Source organism: Lotus japonicus, chromosome 5 (genome assembly GCF_012489685.1).
Source record: "Lotus japonicus ecotype B-129 chromosome 5, LjGifu_v1.2".
Lineage (NCBI taxonomy): Eukaryota > Viridiplantae > Streptophyta > Magnoliopsida > Fabales > Fabaceae > Lotus > Lotus japonicus.
Window position 1 is genome coordinate 56792772 of NC_080045.1, and position 27408 is coordinate 56820179.

Consider the following 27408-nt stretch of genomic DNA (forward strand, 5'->3'; position numbering starts at 1 on the left):
CTTCAGTGGCACGATAGTACCTTACCTCCATTTCCACCATCGAAACACCACTTAAGAATATATCTAGATTAAGAATGGTAGAAAATTGGTAAAATAGGGTAATTAAGTAATTTACCATGTAGGATTACACTTATTACCTAATTTCTATACACTGACGGTGTAAATAATTTGTACACAATCATCAAATCACAACCCTTCATTTTGTTTCTTCATAATTAATTTTGAATTTAGTGATATTTAAAATAGGAAATGAAAGATGTGATTGAATGACCGTAAATATAAACTTTTGTATGAAACAATTTTGTCCTAGATAATAAAAAACTAAAAACAGAAAGGAAAAAATGTAAGGATATTATCGAATATTCCGTGGGTTAAAATTTAAAAAAACATATTCTTACAACATATTTTCTTTTAAAAGGGAATGGCACCAAAAGCAAAATGTATAGAATGACCATTTTACCCCGCCATCCATCGCGCCACATGAACTTGGCTTCTTCCGCACAATGCCGACATGATTCCGATTCCCAATAACAAATTTACACGCAAATTTCATTTCATAATTTTCTAATTACAAAATTAGCCATTGGTCAAACGCAACAGTGAAGAAATTAGCCATTTTAATTAATTATTATATTTTTATTAGCGTCTTCTTCTTCTGGTTTATTTTATAAAATCCAGATCAACGAGTCTCTGTCTGAAACTGTAGAGCGAGCCAGCGAACACAAGAGAAGCCGTGAATTCCAACGCTTCGGTTTTGGCGTGTGCCGAGTTTGCTGGTAGTTTCCGGCGAGTTTTCCCCCCATCTCCGCCGGAAAGTACTTTCTTCCCCGATTCAACAAACTCAATTTCACGATTCTACAACCTGATTCATTCATTTGTATCTCGATGTGAATTTCACGCCTCCGAACACAATGGCGGAATTCCTCACCGGCTTCGTGCTTCCTTCGCTGCTTCTAACAGGTATACGTTGCAATTTGTGTTTTCTCAGTGAGCTTCTCTGGTCGATTGGAATTGATTGCTTTTCCATTCATGAAATCTGATTATAGATTATATGCTAAGCTTACATTAATTCTTTCCATCCAGTGTAACTTGTTCATAATTTATTGATTGCTTAGATTTTTGGGTGAATTATGACAATAAGAGCTTGTCGCTTAAGCGCTTATTCATAAGCTAATTTGAGAAACTTATTGAAGTGAATTCAAAATATGTCATAGGTAAGCATAGACTCTTATTCGCAAGCTAATATGTACAACTTATGAAAATTAGCTCAGAACATCGTATAAGTATGCGTAAGCGCTTATGCTTTTAGATAAACTCAAATAAGCTCTTTGCCTTTATGCTTTTATCAAATTTAATCTATTGGTATTCAATTCGTCATCAAAACTAGATTGCATTTCATGATTCGGGACTGAAAAAAAATAAAACTTGCTACTTACTACTTAGAGTGAGTCATTGGTGATTGATATTGAAGTGAGAGTTAGTAATAGGCACTAGGCAGTAGCTATTTTTGAATACTCCTATGTATGTACACTGTGTAGTTTTACTTCTCAGAGCTTAAAATTTAAAAGGTCTTGTATTATGGAACTAGCTTTCTCATATTTTTTTGTTTCTGTTCCCTGTTTTAAAAGGTCTTGTATTATGGAAGTAGCTATTACTTAGTTGCTGGTTTCAAAGTTTTGTATAGTAAACTGTGAAAATGACTTTTTGAATAAAAAACGGTGTAAACAACATTTGTATTGAAAACAATCAAAACAACTTTATGTACACATTTGTGGATATGTAATTCATTGTTGAAGTATGTGCTCATTTTATATGCTCACTTTTTTGCAGCTTCTTTAATCAACTGGAGTTTGATCTCTCTTATTGATTTGATAGCCTTTCTTCTCATTCTGTATAATGTATCACAATTAGGTAAGCTGCTTTGTTCTTTCTGTTTGGAGGGTTATTATTTCTTAAAATATTTTGCTTGGAATATTAAATTATAATTTTTTGTTTATCAAAATGTGGAAATGACTTCCTTAGTCCTTACTATTAGATTTGTTCATAAAAGGGACCTCTTCCTTCTCTACCATGGGAATTCTACATAAAAAGGGGAGCACTTGCCCTCCTTTCTTTTTGGGCTCTTTGATTGCTGTATAGTCGACAGATCACATTTGTCATTTGTTGGGCAAACCTCTTTAGAAGTCCAGCATTTTCTTCTGTATGCTAATCTGTGAGGATGTAGTCCACCTGCAATTTTAAGAGGTTTTGAGTGGAAATCATAGAAAAGAAAGAATAAGGAACAACCAATTCTATCGTCGTGTCAATCAGTGAATAGCGCCCCCTTTGATTTTGTACGAAAACATAATGAGTTGGATTTGCTTCTGTTTGAAGGAGGACTTGGTAGGTTTCCTTATGAATGTTTATCTTTATATGTGCTTAGTTGTTAAAACTTGATCCTTGAGATGATAATTATGAAGACGCTATTCATATGGGTTGGTTTTTTATGATATTGTTATTTGAAACCTATGAATTCTGATCTAGTTATTCTATGAGTTTACTATACAAGAAAGCAATCTCAGTGTCACAGAAATGAGAATGTTACGATGGTTGATTGGATATACAACACAGGATAGGATTCAAATACAAATCGGGAGAACATGGCACCAGCTAGGAGGGTTGTCCAGATGGAGGGTAGTCCTATAACTAGGGTTAGAGGTAGACTAAGAAAAACTATAGATTAAACATTTATGAGAGATAAAGGGGTAAAAAGTATATTTAACTTTAGTACATGATGTAGCTTATGGTGTCACTTGATTCATATAGCCAACTCTTATTGGAAAGACTTGGTGGCTGTTGGACATTATACAAATGTATATGCAAGCTGTACATAAAAAAGAAACACCCAAAACTTAGAGAAATAACACCCAAGACTTAGGGATTGGAAGAGATCATAGTTGTGAACCTACTCTATTTAAGGAAACTGAACCGTCTAAAGGAATGGAAGGAAATAAAGAGCAAAATACAATCAACACTTGCACTAAAGCTGAAACATATATGTTATGTCTCTTAGAATTTGGGTTAGGCCTAACTCTTATCCAAAAGCTAGCTCAGAGGTGAGGATTGCAATACCCTTTATAAACATTTATTTGGCCATATCTCTAGTCAATGTGGGACCTTAACACTATGCATCCAGCGTATTACATATGCTTTCTATCCTAGGACTTGGTGAATATGTTTGTTGGTTGATGATTGAAACTAGTGTTATCAAATATCCGCTGTGGCGCTGCCATGGCGGAATCTCATGATGGGTTTTTGGCTTTCTGCCATGGCTGATGTCCCACCATAATCCGCCATCATTATTTGTCAAATATGGCGGTTTTTTGGCTCTCCGCCAGGGTCCACCATCCGCCATTACCCACATTGATTGAAACACACTGAAGAAGTTTTGATGATATCTTCTAGGTTCTTTTCTGAAATGAAATGATCCTTAATATGTTTAGTTTTCTTATGAGAGTTTGGATTGAAAGAGGTACAAAGCTGATTGTTTATTAAAAAAAGTTTTGTAGGACCTATCTAACTTGAAATATGTCTCGCGGCCACAAAAGTTCATGTTATGTGAGTCATAGCATGATATCCAGCCATTGAGCTTGACCTTATAACAACCAATTGCTTCTTGGTCTACCCTGTGAATAGATTCCCTCCAATAAGGAAACAAATGCTTGAAGTGGACCTCCTATCATTAGCATCTCCAGCCCCACCAATATAAATCCCAAAATGTAACCAAGGAATGAGATTTCTTAGATTGGACTTGTCAAGAGCACACCCCAGAAACAACAAATTAGTATATCTACAAACCAGAAATCTGCCTGCGAGTTGAATATCAGTGGTTTTGGCCGGAAAGGTCGCCAGGAAAAATTTCCAATCGCTGATGATAGTGGCTAGGCGGTGGTTACTTGAAATGGCCATAAAGACTACATATGCTCAAGATACCAACATAAAACTTATTAATTCTGGTGTTGTTATTATTTGATGATACTATACCAATACAAATATATGCATAAATAGTACATAAAAAGGAATCCTCACCCCAAAACTTTGGGATTGAGAGAGGTCACAGTTTTGAATCTACTCTGAGGAAACTAAATCATATGAAGGGATTAAAGGAATAAATAATAAAATACAATCTGCACAATTAACACTCCTTATTGGTATGCTGGTGTGAATACTACGGTTTAAGTCATTCATGTTGTCTTTAATCTTTATATTTGATTATTACTGATGTTGCCTTTTCTTGTTGTAGGATTTCATTTCCGAAGGAGGTTTTTGTTATTGTGGTCAATTGTTATATTTTCTGTTGTTGCAATACTTTCTCAAGTGACTTATCTGGTAATATGGGCTGTTAAACAAACGTCTTGGAGCATATCAGATGTTTGGTGGGCAAAGCTGATTGGGTTTATGACGTGAGATTGATTTCTTTTTCTTTTATTTTCTAATTCATCGTTTTTGTTGGTATACTGATTTGTTGTTTTTGGGGTGTGCTTTTGCAGAATTCAGTCTTGGAAATATCCTTATGTAATTTATTTCTTGGTTATACAACTGCTCGCACTTCTTGTTGCTTTATTTGATATATATGGGAAGAGGCATTTTCTAAATACATGGCAAGACTCACGTTGGGGTCATTTTCTATCAATTGTCGAACATTTAGGTTTGTAAGTAGTTTATTTGACCGTCTCCTTTACTGTTTTTCATGTCTTTGGACTGCTATGTTTTTTTCTTTTAATTTAAACATGTGATATGAAATATCGAGTATTGGAATATGCATGTCAGCTATCAATATCCAAGGATATGTGCTAATGCAACTACCTTTGTAATCTTCTTTGTATTATTTATGGTGAGAAGCAAAAAATTTCTTGGTTAGTGAAGGAACTCTTCAGTTCCATATGAAAGTATTTACATTTTTATGAAAATTATGTTTGATTGTTTCATGCTGCATGACATTGGTCAGTATGTATCAAAATAAGCAAATCTAGCATATTCCACTTTGTTTTATCTATTTACTTGCTTTACCATGCAATATATAAACCAGGCTTTAAGAAATCAAATTTACGAGACTCGTCACATGAATACCTTGTGATTTTATTTATTTTTTTCAAAGGAGGAGAGTGTGTTTGACTTGTGTTTAAGGAAATAGATCGAGGTGTATTTGGACAAAAGTTAAAATTATTTGTATAGACAAGAGGACCATGGCAGCAGGCCCCCATAAAGATTACAAAGACCAACTCTAAAGGAGAAGTGTAAGTAGCAGTAGAGGAATGGGAAGACAATCTGTGACTTGCCTAGAAAACAAGCATGAGTCATGACACAATGTGAAGTTGGTTATATTAGATACCAGTATTTTACAACGGGAAGGAGCATAAGTGCCTCATGAAGTCCTAGTCTAGAATGCCACTGTTCATCGGTGGTAAGAAGACTTATTTCTGAATTACCAGTGACGACATCACTAGCAACAACAGAACTAAGAGAAGGTACTAGATTGAGATCATTCCTGATGGAAGGTGAAGGAGACCAAATCTATATAGGCTATCCTTTCCAGTTTCCAAGGCTCCCACATAGAAGAATTTCAGAAGTGTCTTAAGATTTCACAAGACAATGAGGGGAATGAAACTCAAAGGAAACGGAATTATTTTGAGAAAAATTATTAACACTGACTACATTATTAGGAATAGAGGGAACAAGAAGATTTGTGAGGGTGAGTCAAATGGGTGGGTTGTATGGTTTTGGAAAGGAGGTAAAACCAATATTTTTGTTAATTGAGTCGAAGCCGAGAGACATTGGTCTAAATCCATGTGTCTCAAGTCTCAACTACACGGCAGATGTCGTTATATATAATAGGTACAAGATTTACATAATATCATTGTTTCCCTATTTACAATGATTATGTTACCTAATTACAGTTAATACAAGATATCTACCCATTTACAAGATATCAAGCTGGAGCATATATGTCATATGCACCAAGCTTGTTACAGATATAATCAACTCGAGGACCTCTCAAAGACTTAGTAAAAACATCACCCAACTAATCATTTGAATTGACGAATCTAGTCCTGATATCTCTAGATAAAATATTCTCTCTGATGAAATGGCAATCAACCTCAACGTGTTTGGTCCTCTCATGGAACATTGGATTTGAGACAATGTGTAACATTGCTTGGTTGTCACAAATAAGTGCCATCTGTGAAACATCCCCAAATCTCAGGTCTTGAAGAACCATATAAGTTCACAAGTAGCTATGGCCATGGGTCACATTGAAATGAACTAAAGCAAACAGAGACTTAGCTCGACGATTGCCACGACTTGGAAAAGAATTAGAAACATGTTGTCTTTATTGACACGACTCACAAGACAACGTAGATAACAGAGACTTAGCTCGACCATTTTTAAGTTTTTATTTTCAATATATATCTATTCCACATGTTTCTCTATTATTTTTTCAGCCTTATACTACTTTTTTAACAGTGTAGCCTGACGTGAAATTTGTTTTGTTAATTGAAGGTTCTCATCTTCGAGTGGCGTCTTGCTTGCTGTTGCCTGCCGTTCAGCTAATTGTTGGAATTAGCCTTCCGTCATGGGCCTCACTGCCTTTTTTCATTGGTAGTTGTGTTGGCCTTGTGGATTGGTCTTTAACGAGCAACTTTCTTGGGCTTTTCAGGTGAAATTTTATAGATGTTTCTGTAATGATATTTCATCATCTCTCTAGGTGGTATTTGGCACTCTTTTAATGCCCTTTGGGATATCTGTGCATGTTGTTCTGAAGGTGGTGGAGGCTTCTTCAGCTGTATGCAGGTTTTAATATTTTCTTGCTTTACGTGTATCAACTTCCAGTGGAACAGCCAAGTGTGATTCATCGGATGGCTGATTTAATTGGTCTTTACAAAATATCCTCAAATTCTCAGTGGCCCGAAATTTGTTCTTGCCTTTCTCTCGTATTTTACTATATAATGGTATGTATCTGTTTTATAAAATTTTGTTTCATATTGAATATGATTGGAAGAGACTTGTTAAGAACATTATGGGCTTGCTGTTTTTAATATTTAGGTGGTATATTTGATTCTTATACAGCATAGCTACTCTCCACTTTTGTAATTGTGTATCACTGTAATTGTATTCATGTCATTGTAAGTCTATAGATTAGAGAAAATGGGTATGCTGGTGTGCCATGTGGCACATACTAGCTGTAGTCAGTTAAAAGTTAATAGCTTTTGTTAAGTGTTAGTTATCCTAGCTCAGCTCGCTATGCAAGCCTCTCACATTAAAATTAATTGTATCCATACTATAGTAACACAGAATGGGATCTTTCTTCCACTTAGAACAAACTCTCTTATTCTTTGTTTTCTCTCAGCCATGAACTTCTTCATGATATGTAGAGCTTAAAGCCCCGTAGTGGCTTCTAAGAGTCTTAAGGGAGGCAACACCCGAAAAAGATTGATCAAATTGCTTTGCAGCCTCCACCGTTGCATCCAATGTCATCTCCAATGCCTTTCTCTCCTTCGCCGTCGTCTGTTCCGACCTCTAACGTGACAACCCATGCTATCACAAGCAGATGTTCACATAGTGTTTGAGAAACTCAACGCCTCCAATTTTGGGCTCCTTTCTACATAAAAAAGGGAGCACTTGCCCTCCTTTCTTTTTGGGCTCTTTGATGCCTCCAATTTTCTTCTCTGGAAGTAATAAATGAAGCCTATGTGGTCAATGACTTAACCAGATTCTTGTGAATCCGAGTATTCCGCTCTTCGAGGAAGATTGCAATGTCGGCAGAGTTAGTGATGGCTAAGTAGCTTGTTATAATGAGATAATATCGAGTGTGTTTGTGTGTGTGTGAGAGAGAGAGAGAGGGAGAGAGAGGACAGAGAGAGATAATTCTGAATCTTAGAAAATGAGAGAATGATTAACTAACCATAGGGGATGAACTGCCCATAGCATTTGACATATTAGTTTTGGCCCAGAGATCGTGAAAATACTTGTTTTTTGTGAGCAATAAAGAGCCATCATGAAGAGTTTTGACTCCAATGCCCAAGAAGTAGTGTAGACAGCTACTTGTCATCTGTGATAACAACTGCTAACTGATCCTCGCAATAGCTGTTCTTACTATATATACTAATGAAACTGTCATCCAGTATTCCAGTAGGAAATGTGCTTCTCATTCTAGAAGACATCCATCTGAAATTTATCTTTCAGCTTGGAGAAAAATTAATGTCTAATTTATGAAAATAAAATGAATTATAACTGTGAAATTCTCCTTTTGTTATTATTTGTGTTCACTTTTTCCCTTTGCTTTTTTGTCTCTGACACTTGTCTTATAATTATTGCTTTCTTGTGATGCAGCTCTCTTTCACTAAATCTGATTTGGAGGAGATGAATTTTATTATTTCCAGGACAGATTGTAGCTTGACGGAGCAACTTCTACCCTCTAGGCATTCATTTTTCATCCGTGAATCAAGGTAATCAAATGAAAATATACTTTTCTGATTTTCTTTATGCCATAGATATAAAGTATATGTTCAAACACTTGAATTAAATGTGCAGGTCTGGTGTGAGGCACACAAATGTTTTACTCAGAGGAGCTGTTTTTCAGACTTTCAGTATCAACTTTTTCACGTATGGTTTCCCGGTATATATTTCTGAAACATTATAATCTGCTTTCATTATCAGTGATGAATAATGATAAAGCCCTGGCTTGTTTGTTATAGTCCTTCCTTCATCGTTGTACATTGCATGCGCGGACTATATTAGTTGTAGGAGAATATTTTTTTAAATAAGTTCTCTCGTAAAGTTTTTGGTTATTATAAGCTGTTTTAAACACAAAACACGTTAATCCAAACACATTCTGATCTCGTGGAGGATGGAACTTTGAGAAAACCCAGGTTTAGTTTTCGACTTTTTCATGGATAATCGTAATCTATAATTCAAAATTTATAGAAAATATAAAAAAAATTAGGAGAAAGTATCTAGATGAATGGTTAATTAACCCTCTTATCCATTCTTAGGACATTGCTTACCAGTTGTCCCATCAATTGTTTCTGAATTTGAAATATTTTGACAAGAAGTCAGCTGAGACATTAGAAATATTATTGATACACTGAGTGTACAAGGATTTCTCTTCTAATAGAGAGAATTACAAAAGGTGATTGACTAAAAATCAGGAAACCAACATCCTAAGTTAGGAAACAATATATGGAAATAAAGAACTACCTAAAACAGTCCAAGCCAAGAAAGGAAACAAAATAACTATGTACAAACAATAATATTTATAGAAATTTAAGAGCTTTGATACTCTAAGATATCCTCTATAGACAGCTTGCTAGTTATGTTGTAAAAGGATTTCCTAGATAACCTTGGTTAAGATATCTGCTGATTGTTCTGCAATGGGAACATATGTAATACATATCTGTCCCTTTTTCTATCTTTTCCCTGGTGAAGTGATTGTCAACTTCTGGTGTCCATGTCTGTCTGTGCTTCATAGCTTATCAAGATTAGTAGGAAACTCAGAATGTTTTTGTTGATACTGTGGCCATCCCGCGACCAGTCACCAGACTACTAAAAGGAAGAACCATCCGTTCTCCATCTCTCTTGAATATTCTTTGTTTTAGTACATAATCTTGTTTGAGACTTTTTGATGCATTTGCAGGCTGCAACTACTCATTTCAAATGTTATATGCATTTAATTCCTTTAATCCAAAATGATCTGTTTATATATTTTACACATTATTTTTTTTCACAGGTTTCCTTGTTTGCACTTTCCTTTTGGAGCTTTCATTTTGCGAGTTTATGTGCATTTGGGTTACTTGCTTTTGTTGGCTACATTATCTATGCCTTCCCTTCCTTATTTCGTCTGCACCGATTGAATGGGCTACTTCTCGTCTTCATCCTCTTGTGGGCTGTTAGCACCTATATATTTAATGTGGCATTTACATTTCTGAATTGGAAACTTGGACGGGTATTTTTATATTTTACTGTTACAATTTTTATCACAGATAAGCACTCACTCATTTGAATAATTGTAAATAGTTTGGACTTGTTTATAGGACATGAAAATCTGGGAGATGGTCGGTCTGTGGCACTATCCAATACCTGGGTTTTTTCTTCTGGCACAATTTTGTCTTGGAATTTTGGTTGCATTGGGTAATCTTGTGAACAATTCTGTTTTCCTCTACTTGTCTGATGAAGGTGGGCAATCTTCAAATGACAATGTATCAGTAAAAGGTAATCCATTACAATGTTGTCATACCTGTTATTTAAAAACTTCACGGCTCTTTGTATTCTAGTCACATTCAGCCACTTTTTTTAAGATGCGTGTATGCCTGTCATGGACTAACTATCTCAAAAGCTTAAGCTATTGGGGTATTAAGACATATGAATTTTTTATTATTATATTTTTAACACGTCCTCTCTTGCAAGAGTCAATTGGGCTTGAAGTGTGGACAATGCTACCTATCTTGTGCTGTGTTAGAAATATAATATAAAACCATTCACATGGCCCTAAACTTTTGGGATAATTGGTAGCTTGACATGGTATCAGAGCCTCTATGACCAAGCGGTCTAGAGTCTGATCCTTGCCGCCCCCCATTTTCTAATAAAATGTGGAATTTAAGCACATGGTAGGTGGACCTGTGCATTATCCACGCTTCAAGCTCAAGTGGGCGTGTTAGAAATATAATATAAAACCATTCACATGGCCCTTACCCAAAAGCTTAAGCTTTAGGGATAATTGGTAGCTTGACAATGCTGAAATTAATCTTTTTATTAGAATAATGGGCGGCAACAAGGATTGAATTTCAAACCGTGTCATGAACTAACTATTCCAAAAGCATAAGGCCTAAGGTATTAGATGAAGACACGTGAATAATTTTATATTTTATTTCTAACAATGACAATATACTTAAAGAGCCGAGAAATTATTTCATTTCTTTTTTTATTTATGTGATTGGAGATCAATTATGTAGAAAAGACAAAAAATGCATAAAAGGAACCAAAAAGTTATTCAATTTCCAGAATTAAATATGAATCCCAAGAATGCAGGCAAGTAATAAAAATGAATTCGTTTACTGCAGTCCTTGTAATTATGAGATGCTGTGATTCTAATAAAAATTTGGGATATATTTCCAACCATACTAAAGAGCATGTGTGCAGACTGCCAGACTGCAGTGTGCATATACTATATGTATGTAAGAATTTTCAATTTATTTTTCTTGCTAAATTTAACTCATCTCAGAATCATTTGGGCTGTTAAACTTTCGGTTTATAATAATTTAAAAGGATTTGTCATTTTATAATGGTAGCAAATGAATTTGCTTACTCTTGGTGGTTCCATTGGTGCTTCATTTTTTTCTTTTTCAAGCATTTGCTATTCCTTTTGACATTGTCATGCCTCATCACATGCTTGTTCCCTTTCACACACACACGATTTGATACCTTTGTCACTAGGCTAGGTTTCACTGAAGTTAGCTACATGTATCTATTAGATAGGGTTCTAATTAAGGTTATTTACAGCTTATGTGTGTTCATCTAGTGTAGCGGATATTTTGGCTTGAAAGGCTTTGTTTTTGGGGCAGTTTTTTTGTCTCGGTTATATCTTTCTTTGCATCTCTTGGACTTGCTTTGTGGTTGTGTTCATTATTTTGGAAAAAGCAACCCTAAAAACAAAAATATTAAAAGGGATTGGAAATATAAGATTTTTTAACTATTCGAAGTGTTGTAATCAAATTTGATAGCAGCTGTCGTAGAAGCTTTGCCCTTTGTACAGAGATTGTTATGAACTGACTAAATGACTAGCGGAACGCTAGCTAAGCTAAAAAATAGTATTAGTTCCCAAAATCAATAAGCTTTTTTTCAGGTTTAAAGATCTCATAAAAACATTTAAAAATACTTAGGTCATGTTTGTTTGTGGTTTCTGAAAACTGTTTTCTGTTTTTAAAAACTGGAAAATTAAAAACTTTGTTTACTTATTAATATTATTTGTATCTGTATTAAGTTCCAATTTATATGCTAGATTATATTCTATAATATCATCATTGTTATGACTTATGATTTCATTCCACTCATCAAAGTTTGAAGCAGATTTATATTTGCATGCATCATATTTCAATTGATCTTTGCCCGCTATTATGGAACTTGTTATATATATATATATATATATATATACAGAGAGAGGGAGAGAGAGAAAGAGAGTTTCTGTCAAGTGTTTGCAGCATTCTGATCATTCAAAATAATCATTCTACATAGCTGTTATGGTTAGAAATTTAATATATAACCATTCGTATGACACCCAACCGCTTAAGTTTTTAGGATAGTTGGTTCATGACATGGTATCAAAGCCTCTATGATCAAGTGGTCTGGATTTTGCCCCATTATTCTAATAAAAAGTTGATTGTATAGGTGGCATGTGCATGGTCCACGCTTCAAGCACAATGGGTTCGTTTAGAGGGCGTGTTAGAAAAGTTCTATATAATCTTTCATGTGTCTTCATCTAACAGTTGAACTTTTGAAATAGCTGGTACATGACAATTACATTTAAACTGCAATCTAGCAATTATTCTGTTGTAACTAAACCATTGTCATTGCAAAAGCAATGCTGACTCAGCATAACAACTAAAGTGTCTGCGAGAAACAGTGCACAGGTGATTATACTCTGCAGTAGAGTGAATACATTAGATACTCTAATATAATTCCATAGAATACTGAGTATTTGCCTATTTGGTGCTTACTTGTTATGGACCTATACTTGTTTTAATAATTTATGATCAGAGCTTTCTTCATTATCTTGGCATTCTTAGATTTTATTTTGTGACTACTCTAGAATGACCATATTAATAGTTCTATGACTTTTTTCTCCTTATTCTTTTTTTTTGTGCTGTATTATTTGATTTTTTGATAAAATTTTTTGTCTCACTAGATTTGATGCATTCTTATTCTCTGTTATGCCATCTAAATCTTTCTTATCTGCAGCTGAGGGTGAGACTAAGGCATTGATCGTGGCAACAATAGCCTGGGGATTGCGCAAGAGCTCTCGAGCTATCATGCTGGCATTGATCTTTATCATTGCTATAAAACCCGGTTTCATTCATGCAGTATATAGTATGTTTCATCAAACCTTAGACGTTTATTTTACATTTATTTCATTTAATTTTCATGATTCATGGAATAAAAGCATTTAGCTTGATTCTTGTGACGTGAGCCACTAAATGATTATCATGGTGACGATATCTTATGCTAGTTTATTGATCAGCTTCTATATGCCTTTTACTCAGTGATCTTCTTCTTGATGTATCTTTTGAGCCACAATGTCAGCAGAAAAATGAGACAAGCACTGATTCTTCTATGTGAGATTCATTTTTCCCTGTTGTATGTTCTTCAAATTGATTTGATCTCCGCAGCATTGGAGAAAAAAGGTTCTGTTAGCATGGAAGTTGTAATGCAATTAGGTATGGAATGGATTTAGTTGGTTTATACTTAAATTATAGCAAAGCCATATCTATATGCCTTTCTTCTTATTTAGTAATGAGGACATGGAAGCTGAATCATATGTTTTTTTGAATTATTTCAGGCCTCCTTGAAGAAGATAGTGCTTGGGATTTCTTGGAAGTAGCTTTACTTGCATGCTTTTGTGCAATTCATAACCATGGTTTTGAGGTGTTATTTTCATTTTCAGCAATCATACAGCATGCCCCCAGCCCTCCTATTGGATTTGGCATCTTGAAAGCTGGTCTTAACAAATCTGTTCTTTTGTCTGTATATGCTTCCTCCTCTGTGAGAAACAGTGATGAAAGTTTCTCTAATGGTACATTTCAAAAACATTAATGGTACTCTTGATTACATTTAATTTTTTTGACTAGTGGTACTTTTGAATTACATTTTATTTTTTAGACGTAGTATATTAGACACACATAATGATATAAATATGGTGTTAGTACAAGTTGGATGGTATACTAACTATCTTCAACATTGTATCTTGGAATGAATAGTAGGAATTTGTTAAGCATATGAAATTTAGGAAACATTGGTTAACTACAAGATAAAAAAGGAGGGAACAGATGAATCAGTTTAGGTTATCCTTTTTAAGCCAATTATTTGGTGGTGACATTGTGGTTTTGGCAATACGAAAAATTATTCTATGACCTGCATGCTGTCTTAGGGGCTTTGGTTGGATAATGAAAAGGTTAAATCAAGCAAGTCTGGTTAGATACACACAATATGATTTTTCTCTGAAAATGCTTGGGTGAAAAAAACACTCAGCTGGTAAATATTTATAAACATCATTATTACGGAGTTAATAAATTCAGAATACAGTTTACAAGAAGGCTAATTCTATTCTCTAAGTTACGTTGGACCTATGCTACTGGGAAAGTAGAACAATTAGTTATCAGGTCTGATATTTCGTAGGATACGTTATTTCCAACAAAATCATAACATATACACTCCTATTTGTAGAAAATCATGTCTAAGAGAAACTAAGTCTTTGTGCGGTTACTATTTTTCCAGCTTCCATCATACTGATAGTAATCCATGTTTTATCCTCAATCCTCATATTTTATTTTTACAGAAAGAAGAATAGCATCTTACCTGAGTGCAATTGGGCAGAAGTTCCTTTCTATATACCGGTCTTGTGGCACCTACATTGCTTTTCTGACTATTCTTTTCACAGTGTACATGGTGAGACCTAATTACATATCATTTGGCTACATATTCCTTCTCCTTCTATGGATTATCGGAAGACAACTTGTTGAGAGAACAAAAAGACAGCTTTGGTTTCCATTGAAAGTGTATGCAATTTTGGTGTTTATCTTCATATATACTTTGAGCAGTTTCTCAAGCCTTGAGATGTATTTGTCCAAATTAATAGATCTCTATTTTTATCTGGGATACGACTCTAAAGCATCTTCATTTCATAATGTTTGGGAGTCTTTGGCAGTCTTGGTTGTTATGCAACTTTATAGCTATGAGAGAAGACAGAGCAAGCAGATCAGGCAGGAACAAAATCAACTGGATTCACCAGAGCCAGGGATACTTGGGTTTATCAGGCGATTTCTTATCTGGCACAGCCAGAAGATCTTGTTTATTGCTCTGTTTTATGCATCTTTGTCCCCAATTAGTGCATTTGGCTTCTTGTATCTTCTTGGCTTAGTCTTCTGCTCCATTTTACCTAAAACTTCTAGTGTCCCGTCCAAATCATTCTCAGCATACACAGGTTTTCTGGTGACAGCTGAGTACCTTTTTCAGATGTGGGGCAAGCAAGCTGAAATGTTTCCTGGGCAGAAGTACTCTGATATATCTCTTTTTTTGGGTTTCCATGTATTCCAGCCAGGCTTTTGGGGTCTCGAATCAGGACTGAGGGGAAAAGTGTTGGTCATTGTGGCCTGTACCCTTCAATACAATGTCTTCCGTTGGTTGGAAAGGATGCCAAATACAGTTCTATGCGAAGGAGAGTGGGAAGAGCCTTGTCCTCTATTTGTGTCCACAGAAGATGCATTTGATGATGCTACTCCATGCAATATGGAAAGTAAAACATCATGCAATTCATATCCCCCTTCTTCAATACAAGAAAATGTGTCTAGCAAGTCATTGAAAATTACAACTTCTGGTTTTTCTCAAGCACGTGATATTTCATCCTCTAAAACTGGAGGTTCTGACAGTAACAGCAGAAAATATTCATTTGGGTTTATCTGGGGAAGCAACAAGGAGAGTCATAAGTGGAACAAGAAGCGGATTGTTGCTTTGAGAAAAGATCGATTTGAAACACAAAAAACTGTCTTAAAAGTATATTTGAAATTTTGGATGGAGAATCTGTTTAATCTGTTCGGTCTAGAGATAAACATGATATCATTACTACTGGCAAGCTTTGCCTTATTGAATGCACTATCCATGCTGTATATTGCACTGCTTGCTGCTTGTATTCTACTTAATCGGCAAATTATACGGAAAGTCTGGCCCATATTTGTCTTTTTGTTTGCTTCCATTCTCATCCTGGAATATTTTGTCATCTGGAAGGACATGTCGCCTTTAAGTTCCCATGATCCAAGTGAGATTCATTGCCATGACTGCTGGGAAATTTCAACTCTGCATTTTGGTTTTTGTGAGAAATGTTGGATTGGTAGGATCCCCTTATCCTTCTCTAAATTGCAAATTTATGGAAGAATTTGATGGTCATGCTCATGCTTAATATGTGATTCTGAATGTTTAAATATGTGAGGCCATTTGTTTTTTTTTGTTTTTTTTTTATTTTATAATTTGCCTAAACGTTTGGTTCATTGCTTCTTTATTTGGCAATTTCTTTGGTACCCCTTTAAAAGTGAAGGGTTCTATACCTTAAGTCATGTTTTCTCTATGATAAACTTTTTTAAATTTACAATTTAGTCCTTTGTATGGTAAAATATGAACTAAAGGGTACTATACCCTCCCATTTTCAATGGGTACCAGAGCAACTCATTTTCTTATCTAGAACATCGCCCCCAATGGCACGGACGGAAACTAGTAATACCAGTATTTATAGGGGCTTCTGTAGAATTGTAGAACAGCATAGAGAGAGAGAGAGAGAGAGATAACTAAGATCTGAATGAAATGAATTAATATCTTAACAGTAATTACAAGAGTAGGTCCTTTATATAGACGAGCTACACTTGTTAGCTTACAATAGAAAATCCTAACTACTCAGACTAACTGTACAGCTGTCATTTAACAATCCACTAATAGAAACTAACTGCCTCTAAGGGAAGGATACTATACACTTGAGTACACAGTGCTCTCATACACTAGCATACTCTAATACCTCCCTCCACAAGCTCTACTGTGGGTATCACCAACATTGAGCTTGGCATGGAGCTCCAAAAGGAGAAGAAGACAGAGGCTTGTCGTCGGAAGCTTGTCAGAGGTCGCGAGGTGGCCAGCGGTGGTGGTCGACATAGCTGAAGGATGGACCATAACTCAAAGACTCATCCACAAAGATGGCTGAAGGATGGGTCTCGAAGATGCAAGAGTAAATTTTACTTCTATTCCAAAGAGAAACTAGTTTTACATGCATGGACAAAACATATAGAAGTAATTTTCATTTCCTTAGAGAAAAGGTCCTTGTTGGTGTCATCAAAACTCTATTTACTCCAAGGATCAGTTGGTTATATCCTCACTAAATCTTTACATGGTCTTAGAATATAATATATTTGTAACAAGTTGGATGCATATGATATACATGATCCAGCTTGAGGGGGAGTATTGAGATAGTGTTTAGATTTTTTTGTATTTAATTTATAGTTTTGTTCACGCAAAATTTCTAAAGAACTAAACTAGGTGATAAAGGACAGCTTAGTCCAGTCGTTGGGTATGAGTGAAGATGCCACTTTCTTTACTTCTGACATCCTTTATATGCTTCACTGTCTTCTTCTCTGCTTTTTTGTCTTCCCCTTTATATTAGTTTTACCGTTATTGATCAATCATTATATACTTTTATTGTTCATTAACTATCAGTTATACTAGTTGTTATTAGGAGGTTATGCTATTAAGTGTGAGCTTTTGTAGACTCAACAGGTAGGTCGAGTTGAACATCACCTCAGTTCTTTTCCTAGTACTAAACCTTGGTCCTCAGATTAACCTTACTGTGCCGAGTTCGAATCTTTTTATCCTCGGCATTATAATCCCTAAACTGTGGGGATGGACTCGAACACTTTCATATATAAATATTGTACCAAGTCCGTCATGAAATATAGGGGGCAAAACGGGTGAGACTCGCCGGGTGCGAGATGTCTACCCCTTCAACCCATTTTGACCCAACCCACTTTTAAAACGGGTTGGAAGCTAAATGGGACGAGCTGCCCATCGGGTCAGCATTTTTTCCCATACTATTATGTTTGTTTTTTACCATTTCAAAAAAAAATTATGGTTGGCCAATTACCCAGCCTTTTATTTTATCCAAAAGAATCAGCTATCTTTGTGATTGTAATTCGTAAAGAGTTAATACTAAATTGTGACCTAGGGCTAGGATACATACACAAACATAGCTTCATTCTTCAAGACTCAAGACAAGAGAGACAAGTGCATGCTTCACTATTAGGAATAAATACTAATTGAACTCAGTTTTTGAGGATCATTCACTTCTGGAACAAGTGCAATTATAAGGACATGAAGCCTTTTAAGCATTAAATTATGATAAGTGTTACAGGTTGAATGATTTGAAGAATTGGTACAATACAGGTTGAAAAGACAAAAAGACATCCATTTGTGGATGGTTTGCAATTAAATGATTTGAAGATCTGGCAAAAGTTAAAATTTAAATCATGGCAACTGTTGGGTTTGTATATATTATATACGGCGGTTCCCACTTCTCAAACAGTTTTTCCCCCATTTGGTGGGATAACCAACCCAACCTAATGCAGGGCGGGGTGAGGTCTCCAACCCTTATTCCAAAACGGGTAAACCCAACCTGCACCCTTTTTTTGGGTTGAAAGAGGGTCGGGTTACCCCACATTGCCGCCCCTAATGAAATACATGAAATGTAATTCAAAGCTCAGACTTAAGAACCTGTATCATTTAATATATTATTTTGTGTATAAAAGCCTTCAAGTGTCCTGATAATTTCACTGCCTTTTCTGATGTAGGACTTGTGGTCGATGATCCTCGGATGTTGATTAGCTACTTTTCAGTATTCATGCTGGCTTGCTTCAAACTTCGTGCTGATCGGCTGTCTAGCTTTTTAGGATCATCAACATATCGTCAGATTCTGTCTCAACGTAGAAACACATTTGTCTGGAGAGATCTCTCTTTTGAAACTAAAAGCATGTGGACATTTGTTGACTATTTGAGGCTTTACTGCTACTGCCATCTGTTAGATCTTGTGCTGGTATTAATATTGATTACTGGAACACTCGAGTATGACATTTTGCATCTTGGTTATCTTGCCTTTGCTCTGGTATTTTTTCGCATGAGACTTGAAATACTGAAGAAGAAGAACAAAATATTCAAGTTCTTGCGCATATACAACTTCTCTGTTATTGTTCTTTCTCTTGCTTACCAATCTCCTTTTGTTGGGGGACCAAGTTCTAAGACTGGGAAGTGCGAGACAGCAAATTACATCTTTGAGATGATTGGTTTTTATAAATATGATTACGGTTTTCGGATTACTGCAAGATCTGCAATTGTAGAGATTATCATTTTTGTGCTGGTATCACTTCAGTCATATATGTTTTCCTCGCAAGAGTTTGATTATGTATGTCGCTACCTGGAAGCAGAGCAAATTGGTGCAATTGTACATGAGCAAGAGAAAAAAGCTGCATGGAAAACTGATCAACTACAACAAATTCGTGAAAATGAGGAGAAAAAAAGACAGCGAAACATGCAGGTGGAGAAGATGAAATCTGAAATGCTCAACCTGCAAATACAACTCCACAGCATGAACACATCCACTAATTGCATTGATGGATTTTCTCACCCTGGTGAGGGTCTAAGAAGGAGGAGGAGTACTTCTATTACATCAAATATTGGCTTTGGAATTCCTGATAAAGAAGACCAGGGTCTGGGAAGACTAGATTATGCAATAAGAGAGGATTCTGTTTTTCCAATTGAACGGCATGAATCGTCTACTTGCCCAAATGTGGAAACTCCATTAACAGAGGAGTACATGAAGTATTCAGTGGATTCTCCGTGTTGTGAAATTACTGAAATAGATATTGATACTTCTTCTAGTGATTCAGGAAAAAAGGAGAAAGTTATAGGGCAAGCAAAAGAAAACCCACTGAAGTCTGCTGTACAACTAATAGGTGATGGTGTTTCCCAGGTGCAGTCCATTGGAAATCAGGCAGTCAATAACCTAGTGAGCTTTCTGAATATTTCACAAGAAGATTCTGATTCAAATGAGCACACAAACATTGAGGACCAGATATATGACGAGATGGAGAGTCAGAAAACGCAGCATATATTCGTGGAGCGTTCTTCATCTTTGCAGTCTGATAAGAGTTCTGATGCTGCGAGTCTGCAGTTAGGAAGGATCTTTCGTTATATATGGTACCTAATGCGTTCCAATAATGATGTAGTATGTTACTGTTGCTTTGTTCTGGTCTTCTTATGGAACTTCAGTTTGCTATCAATGGTGTATCTTGGGGCTCTCTTCTTGTATGCTCTATGTGTAAATACGGGCCCAAGTTACATCTTCTGGATTATTATGTTGATCTATACAGAAGTTTATATTTTACTTCAGTATCTGTATCAAATTATCATCCAGCACTGTGGACTGAATATTGATCCCTCTCTGCTGAGAGAATTAGGTTTTACAACCCACAAAATCACGTCTTCATTTGTTGTCAGTTCATTACCTCTCTTTCTGGTGTATTTGTTTACCCTCATTCAAAGCTCTATAACACCTAAAGATGGTGAGTGGATGTCTTCTACTGACTTCAAATTTAAGAGGAATGGTCTCCACACAAAAGATAACCCCACTCGATACAATTGGCAAGAGAGAGCATGGGCTTTGCTAAATCAGATGACTAATATGGTAATGTGGATAATCAGATGCTTTTATAGGTACTGGAAATCACTCACACAAGAAGCAGAGTCTCCTCCTTATTTTGTTCAGGTGTCTATGGATGTCAACTTCTGGCCTGAGGATGGGATTCAGCCAGAGAGGATTGAATCAGGAGTTAATCAGTTTCTCAGAGTTGTCCATAGTGATAAGTGCAAGGAAAAGAACCCAAATGTTTGCTCTTCTTCTAGTAGGGTTAATGTTCAAAGGATTGAAAGAAGCCAAGAGAACCCCAATGTTGCTCTAGTTGTTTTGGAGGTTGTGTATGCATCACCCGTTCTTGATTGTTCTTCAGCAGAATGGAATAAGTCCTTAACTCCAGCAGCTGACGTAGCCAAGGAAATCCTCAAAGCTCAGCATGCAGGTTTTGTGGAAGAAGTGGGATTCCCTTACCGTATTCTTTCTGTAATTGGTGGAGGCAAGAGAGAAATTGATCTGTATGCCTACATATTTTGTGCAGATCTAATTGTATTCTTTCTTGTTGCCATCTTCTACCAGTCTGTCCTAAAAAATAAAAGTGAGTTCCTAGAAGTTTATCAGCTTGTAGACCAGTTTCCGAAAGAATATGTCTTTGTTTTGATGGTATGTCTAGAACTTTTCCATTTATCCTTCTGTTCTTTTCCCAGGACTGAAAAGTTTTACTTAGTTATATAAATAAACTAAAAATGGTCTAGACTTATTTACTGGGTCGATGTAGCTGGCCTCCCTGAGTATAACATCATTTATGTAGTTCTCTAATACTTATTGTTATATATATATATATATATATATATATATATATATTATAAACCAACTATCTTAAAGGTTTAAGCTATTGAGTGAAAGCACATGAGTAGTTTTATATCTAACATGTCCCTTCACACAAGAGCCCTTTGGGCTTGAAGTGTTGACACTCACTAAACCTTGTGTTGAAATTTAACTTTTATTTGGAAGAATTTTGGAAAAATGATTGAACTCTTGACCTCTTGATCACCAAGTCTCTGATATCATGTCATATCGTGAACCTACTATTCCATGTGTTTTCATCTACTGGCTTAAGCTTTTGGGATTATTGATTCATGATATGATATTAAAATGTCTAAGTCTAAATGTTATAGAGCTCAATCCTTGTTGCCTCATTTTTTAGTAAAAAGTTCAACAGAAAGTAGGTAAGCTTGTGCATTGTCCTTGCTTCCAACCTAAAAGACCCTAACATGAGCGAGGGTGTTAGAGATGTATTGATGTAATATAAAACCATCCATGACATGTTAAGCTTTTGAGTTAGTTGGCACGTGACATTTATTACACTGGAAACTGTCCAGCTGAAATGGTTCAAATGAAGACTTTTTATTTTCCAAATGGAATGGAACATTTAGATTTTGTTTTCCTTTTCCAAAATTTAAGAGGTTTAAATTTATAGCACTTCCTAGTTTAAACAAACTTGGAATAGCTCTCATTGTAGAAAAGATGGTGGAGTCTCATCTTGGTTTGGGCATGTGTGGATATCAAAAACCTACTACACAAGATCCCTTTGGCCTTGAAGTGTGGGCATTGAACATACTCACCTTTCTTGTGCTGAAGTTCACCTTTTGTTACAAGAATAGGGGCAGTAAGGGCTGAGCTCTACACCAATTAGGTATTAAAATTTAAAACTTTAGCACTATGTCATGAACCAACTGTGAAGACACATGAATGTGTTTGTATAATATTTCTAACACGAAGAGTCACGAAATATCGGTAAGGAGAGTTGATTAGATGGAAGGTAGTCCAACAATTAATGGATGGGGGAAAGCAAAGAAAATATAGGTCAAACCGTTAAGAGAGATTTAGAGGTAAATGGTCTATATATGAACTCAATATACACTGTCGGGAATTATGGTGTCATTTGATCCATGTCGACCCCACCTTATATAAAAAAGGCTTGGTGGTGGTGGTTGTAAAATTTATAGGGTGACTATAGTTTTTATGGGCATGTTTAAGATACATTTCTTATCAATTTCTCTTTGATGAATGCATGTGTCAGAATGACAAGATGATATATTGCATTCTTCATTTACTTTTCTGGATACAGTTGCCATGTCATATTGACTCCTGATAAAAGTTACTTCTTCTATTCAGGCTATCTTCTTCTTGATTGTTCTTGATCGTATAATATACCTCTGCTCATTTGCCACGGGGAAAGTGATTTATTATATTTCCAACCTCATTATCTTCACATATTCAGTTACAGTGTATGATTGGCAATTGGAGCCATCCCAGCAACATGCAGCTCGGTTAGCTCTCCGTGCCATATATCTTGCAAAAGCAGTTTCTCTTGGACTGCAGGCTGTTCAAATCCATTATGGCATTCCTCACAAGAGCACATTGTATCGGCAGTTTTTGACCAGTGAAGTTTCACGAATCAATTACTTAGGGTACAGAGCTTATCGTGCTGTGCCATTCCTTTATGAATTACGATGTGTACTTGACTGGTCATGCACAACTACATCCCTCACCATGTATGACTGGCTAAAGGTATATGTAAATATTTATTTCTAAATCATTATCTTTCATCCAAAAAATTCCATCATTGGATGCCTTTTGGCAACAACTTAGATAAATTCCATGTTCACTGATTTATCTTTAGTACTACCCTCAGCTTGAGTACTGTTTGCAAATAATTGATTGATTGAATCAAAATTCACATTTGAAGTTTGTCTCTGTTAAAAGACTGAGTATAACAACTCAGGCATCATATTTTACTCTACAACATAAATGCACTAGGAGATTTTTCCTGTTGCCGCTTGCAAGTTGCAATACTTAGTGACATTGATAAAGACGTGATAGAAAAGCTGCTTTAGTATATATGCATCCACCATTCCTGGTACTTTAATGTCTCCTACCTTTTTCCTTCTGGAGGTTAATTTCAAACTGATTTTGTTGTTGGATTCGCCTCATGCATGTCTTTGCACCAACACCTCTATTCTTGAGTTGTCGATTGATTGCCGGAAATTTTGCTTTGTGTTTTTTTGTTATCGGTTGCTGTGACCTTTCTTCCCTTGAAGAATTTTACATTGCCTCATTTATTTTTCCGCCCATAACAGCTACCAGGAAAATGAATATTGAGATTTTGTGAAATCTATGAAAAGTGTGTTAAGTACATAGTTTTTGAAGTTTTATTTTACAGACCTTCAATCTAAAACTTGCTTCTGCTTGAAAATTTCATGATCTCATGACCAGCAAAAGATATCACTACATATTCTTGGTAACACCAACCTATTCTAAATGGAAGGGCAAAAAGAAAAACTATTTATAATGATTAACCAAAGTTTCTGTCTTGAAAATAAAATGGTGATTTTTGTTGGGTATGGTCTGCGTATTTATTTGGTAGTGTCTTTACAATTTGAGATGGTTGCACTGTTCTTAAATTGTTTGTTAAAGAAAAGAAAAAAGTAATATTATGTATTCTACAGTCAATTCCTACCATATATCATTAGGTAAAACGTTAGTAGTGGTTGTATTTTCCTGGAGGTGAATGTCTTCTAGGACATTAGTAGGTATCTATTAGATTTTCTCTGTGGTATTAACAGGACTTTTTAAATCAACTTTTTCTGTATTAGTGCGTACGAAAATCAATTAGGAGGAGCTTCTTTTACAATTTGTGCTGTTTTTTCTGCTTCTAGGGTATGTTTAGTTTGGAAACTCACACCTGCATCTTTTTTCCCCATTTTGATAGCTTGAGGACATAAATGCAAGTTTGTACCTTGTCAAATGTGATTCAGTCTTGAATAGAGCTACACACAAACCAGGAGAGAAGCAAACAAAATGCACCAAATGCTTCAATGGAATATTGCTGTTCTTTGTATTAATTTGTGTTATATGGGCTCCAATGCTGGTAAGAAAATTATAAAAGCGTTGATTTCATAACTTACTAATAGCAGCAAGTTCTCTTTTTTCTTTTTTCATTTTGACACTTTTGCTTTATCAGTATGTTAGCATATGAACCTTGGTAACTGAATGGAATTTCAGTATGCATAGTTGTTGGCTTTAGAGCTTAAGTTAAAGTGTTACTTATCGGCTTGTACATAGCTGGTCTATTAGTTCTGTTGGTTTTCTGTTAACAGTCAACAGATTCCGTCAGTGACTGTAACATTTACCCACTATCACTAGTGTATAAATACTCATGTATCTCTTCGGTACACAAGTTAATAGAATCATATTTACACAAACATTTCCCCACTATCTGTTGGATTTGATAATTTGATGTAAAATAAAAAAGGTTGCCAGTTAATTTTTATAATATCTTTAGTAGACTCATATGTCCTCAATTACTTGCTAACATGCCTATTTTAAGGTACCTACAAAACCATCAAGTTTGGTAAAAGCATAATAATAATTTTAATAGAAAATGTTTATAAGTGGTTTTATTAATTTTAGTTAAGTGTTTTTTCTTTTCAAATATAATTTGATAACAAGGCTTACTTCTCAATAACTCCTTCTGAGAATGTTGATGTTGGGCATTGTTCCTGGTTATGTTGGCCATTGCAACAGATAAACTTATAAAGTATGTATTTTCTAATTTTTTCCTTACAGATGTACAGCAGCGGTAACCCCACAAATATTGCAAACCCAATTAAAGATGCTAGCTTTCATGTTGATATCAAGACAGAGGGTGGAAGGTTGAATTTGTATGAAACTACTCTATGTGAAAGAATCCGGTGGGACTCACTAAATTCTGATGTAAATCCTGACCCCTATGGCTATTTGGATGCATATAACAAGAATGATATCCAGTTAATATGCTGTCAAGCTGATGCTAGTACATTGTGGCTTGTTCCGCATGTTGTTCGGACCAGATTGATTCAGTCCCTTGAATGGTATACTGACATGGAAATTTTTTTCACTTGGATGCTTTCAAGGGACAGACCAAAAGGAAAAGAAGCTGTGAAATATGAAAAGGCTGTTGATCCTCAATATCTTCCAGCAAAGTCTGATGTTCAAAAGGTTCTTAATGGATCTATGAACAGCTTTAGGATTTATAATGTTTATCCAAGATATTTCCGTGTCACTGGTTCAGGTGATGTTAGACCATTGGACGAGGTAATCATATTCCGAATACTTAACTCTCTTTATTAACTTTTCTTGTTTCTTCGTTCTAATATTTGTTGCTTGTGATTCTATATATATGGGAAAATAATTGCATACTGGCATTCCACCAGTAGAAGCTAATCGTCTTTGCTATCAACTGTTGTAATCTTTCCAATAACACAGCAATCTTTCCTTCAATCTTATTGGGTGATTGGATTTAAATTAGAAATTACTAAAATTTTGTAATCAAAGTGATAGTCACGAAGAAAGAGAGGTTGTGCTCACTTCTCAAGTTATTGTAATAAAATTATATTTGCTTTGCGTAATAATGCTTCTAAATTACAATTAGAAAATTCAAAATTTTATTTTTCAGGACCGTGATGTTAGTGCTGATCTCATTATAAATCATGATCAATTTGACTGGTGGTCCTTCAAAGATATTAATCCATCAAATCTAAGTGGGTTTTGTGGAGGTTTGACGGGACCTATGGCTATCATTGTATCCGAGGAAACACCACCACGTAAGTTGGCTGTGGATTTTTTCTTCTTGAAACTCTTCCCCTAGTACTATTATTGCCTGGACCTTGTACAACGCTTCTAAACTTTTAATACTGTTTCAGAGGGTATTCTTGGTGACACACTGAGCAAGTTCAGCATATGGGGGCTTTACATAACCTTTGTTCTAGCGGTTGGACGCTTTATCAGACTCCAGTGCTCTGACTTAAGGATGAGAATTCCCTATGAGAACCTACCTTCCTGTGACAGGTACTACAGAATCCTTTCACTGAACTCGAGTCATTCTCCCATGTGATTGTTCTTTAAGATACATCCTGCAGTAACTTATGTTACTTCTTGCTGCATTTTCTCGTGTAGGTTGATAGCAATCTGCGAGGATATATATGCTGCAAGGGCTGAGGGTGAGCTTGGAGTTGAAGAGGTCCTTTATTGGACACTAGTGAAGATATATCGGTCCCCGCACATGCTGCTTGAGTACACCAACCCTGATTAAAACTTTCTGGGTTGAGTACTAGCTTCTGGTCACCAAACGCTAACTATGCTCAAGGCTAACTTTCAGAGCTCAGAGCAGTACCATTCAAGGTTGAAGCCCCCCACAGTAAGATTTGTGTGTTTATATTTCTTTTCATCTAAATCTTTTGAGAGACATGAATTTCCATTAAAAGTCCTTTTAAGTTTTGCTAATGGAAATCCAAACACAAACACTGCAGCATTTTTTGTGCGTTGCTCGTCACAGTTTTGAATCACACATTGGCGAGGATGGCATTGTGATTTATGACTGTAATTAGACACTGATTTCAGTATTCTTTTTTGGGGGGCCAATCATGTATACAATGTACAACGCAATCAAATCCAGTTACATAGTGAAGTAAATATGTATAGCTGTTAATGGGAGTGTTCTGTGCCACCCTTCTCTCGCCTTTTAATCACAAAACTGCATGATTAATTCAATGGAAATGAAAATAGAACTTCAATCTATTAAACATGACTGTGTAACATAATTAGATGCCTCATCTTATAAAAATAAGTAAATTCCGTTTCTCTCAAATTTACTAATTGTTCACGTCAATTTTGAGTATTGCTACGTATTCAATATTGGTTCATCAATAGCAGTAAAATGAAAAACATTACACAGCCATCTTGTAGCTTTTTTCTTTTACGTTAATTTCATGTTCACTATGGAATTCTAAGTAAATGCTAATTCTAAAGGTCTCATTTGACTATACATCTTTCTTTCCCATTTGATATTGAATCACATATGACATAAATTCAACAACTAGTAATGGTTTAATTTGAAAGGAAAAATG

General features: G+C 35.6%; 1 protein-coding gene across 4 annotated transcripts; it reads left to right on the forward strand.

The window, feature by feature from the left end:
- Positions 1 to 679: 679 nt before the first annotated feature.
- Positions 680 to 26995, forward strand: LOC130717564 (piezo-type mechanosensitive ion channel homolog). 4 transcript variants are annotated; one of them, XR_009012342.1, is made up of 22 exons: positions 680 to 960; positions 1831 to 1911; positions 4283 to 4442; positions 4530 to 4687; positions 6538 to 6694; positions 6800 to 6986; positions 8368 to 8483; positions 8569 to 8653; positions 9764 to 9979; positions 10068 to 10245; positions 12988 to 13116; positions 13290 to 13463; positions 13586 to 13819; positions 14582 to 16129; positions 18624 to 21121; positions 22637 to 23032; positions 24234 to 24392; positions 25091 to 25597; positions 25959 to 26106; positions 26206 to 26350; positions 26459 to 26699; positions 26812 to 26995. XR_009012342.1 is itself a non-coding variant. In XM_057567821.1 (21 exons), the coding sequence occupies exons 1-21, from the start codon at positions 912 to 914 to the stop codon at positions 26592 to 26594; spliced, it is 7461 nt and encodes a 2486-aa protein (XP_057423804.1). In that variant the 5' UTR covers positions 680 to 911; the 3' UTR covers positions 26595 to 26995. The 4 variants fall into 4 exon arrangements, 3 of the variants coding, with proteins under 3 accessions (XP_057423804.1, XP_057423805.1, XP_057423806.1); XM_057567821.1 differs by having other exon boundaries at positions 26459 to 26995; XM_057567822.1 differs by lacking the exons at positions 680 to 960; positions 1831 to 1911; positions 4283 to 4442 and having other exon boundaries at positions 4555 to 4691; positions 26459 to 26995.
- Positions 26996 to 27408: the final 413 nt, after the last annotated feature.

Bases quoted from the DNA above. Each gene is read 5' to 3' on its own strand.
- LOC130717564 (XM_057567821.1), top strand. From the start codon at position 912: ATGGCGGAATTCCTCACCGGCTTCGTGCTTCCTTCGCTGCTTCTAACA. The intron at 4,688-6,537 runs GTTTGTAAGTAG...TGTTAATTGAAG, and splicing joins ATCAATTGTCGAACATTTAG to GTTCTCATCTTCGAGTGGCG. The intron at 8,484-8,568 runs GTAATCAAATGA...TTAAATGTGCAG, and splicing joins TTTTTCATCCGTGAATCAAG to GTCTGGTGTGAGGCACACAA.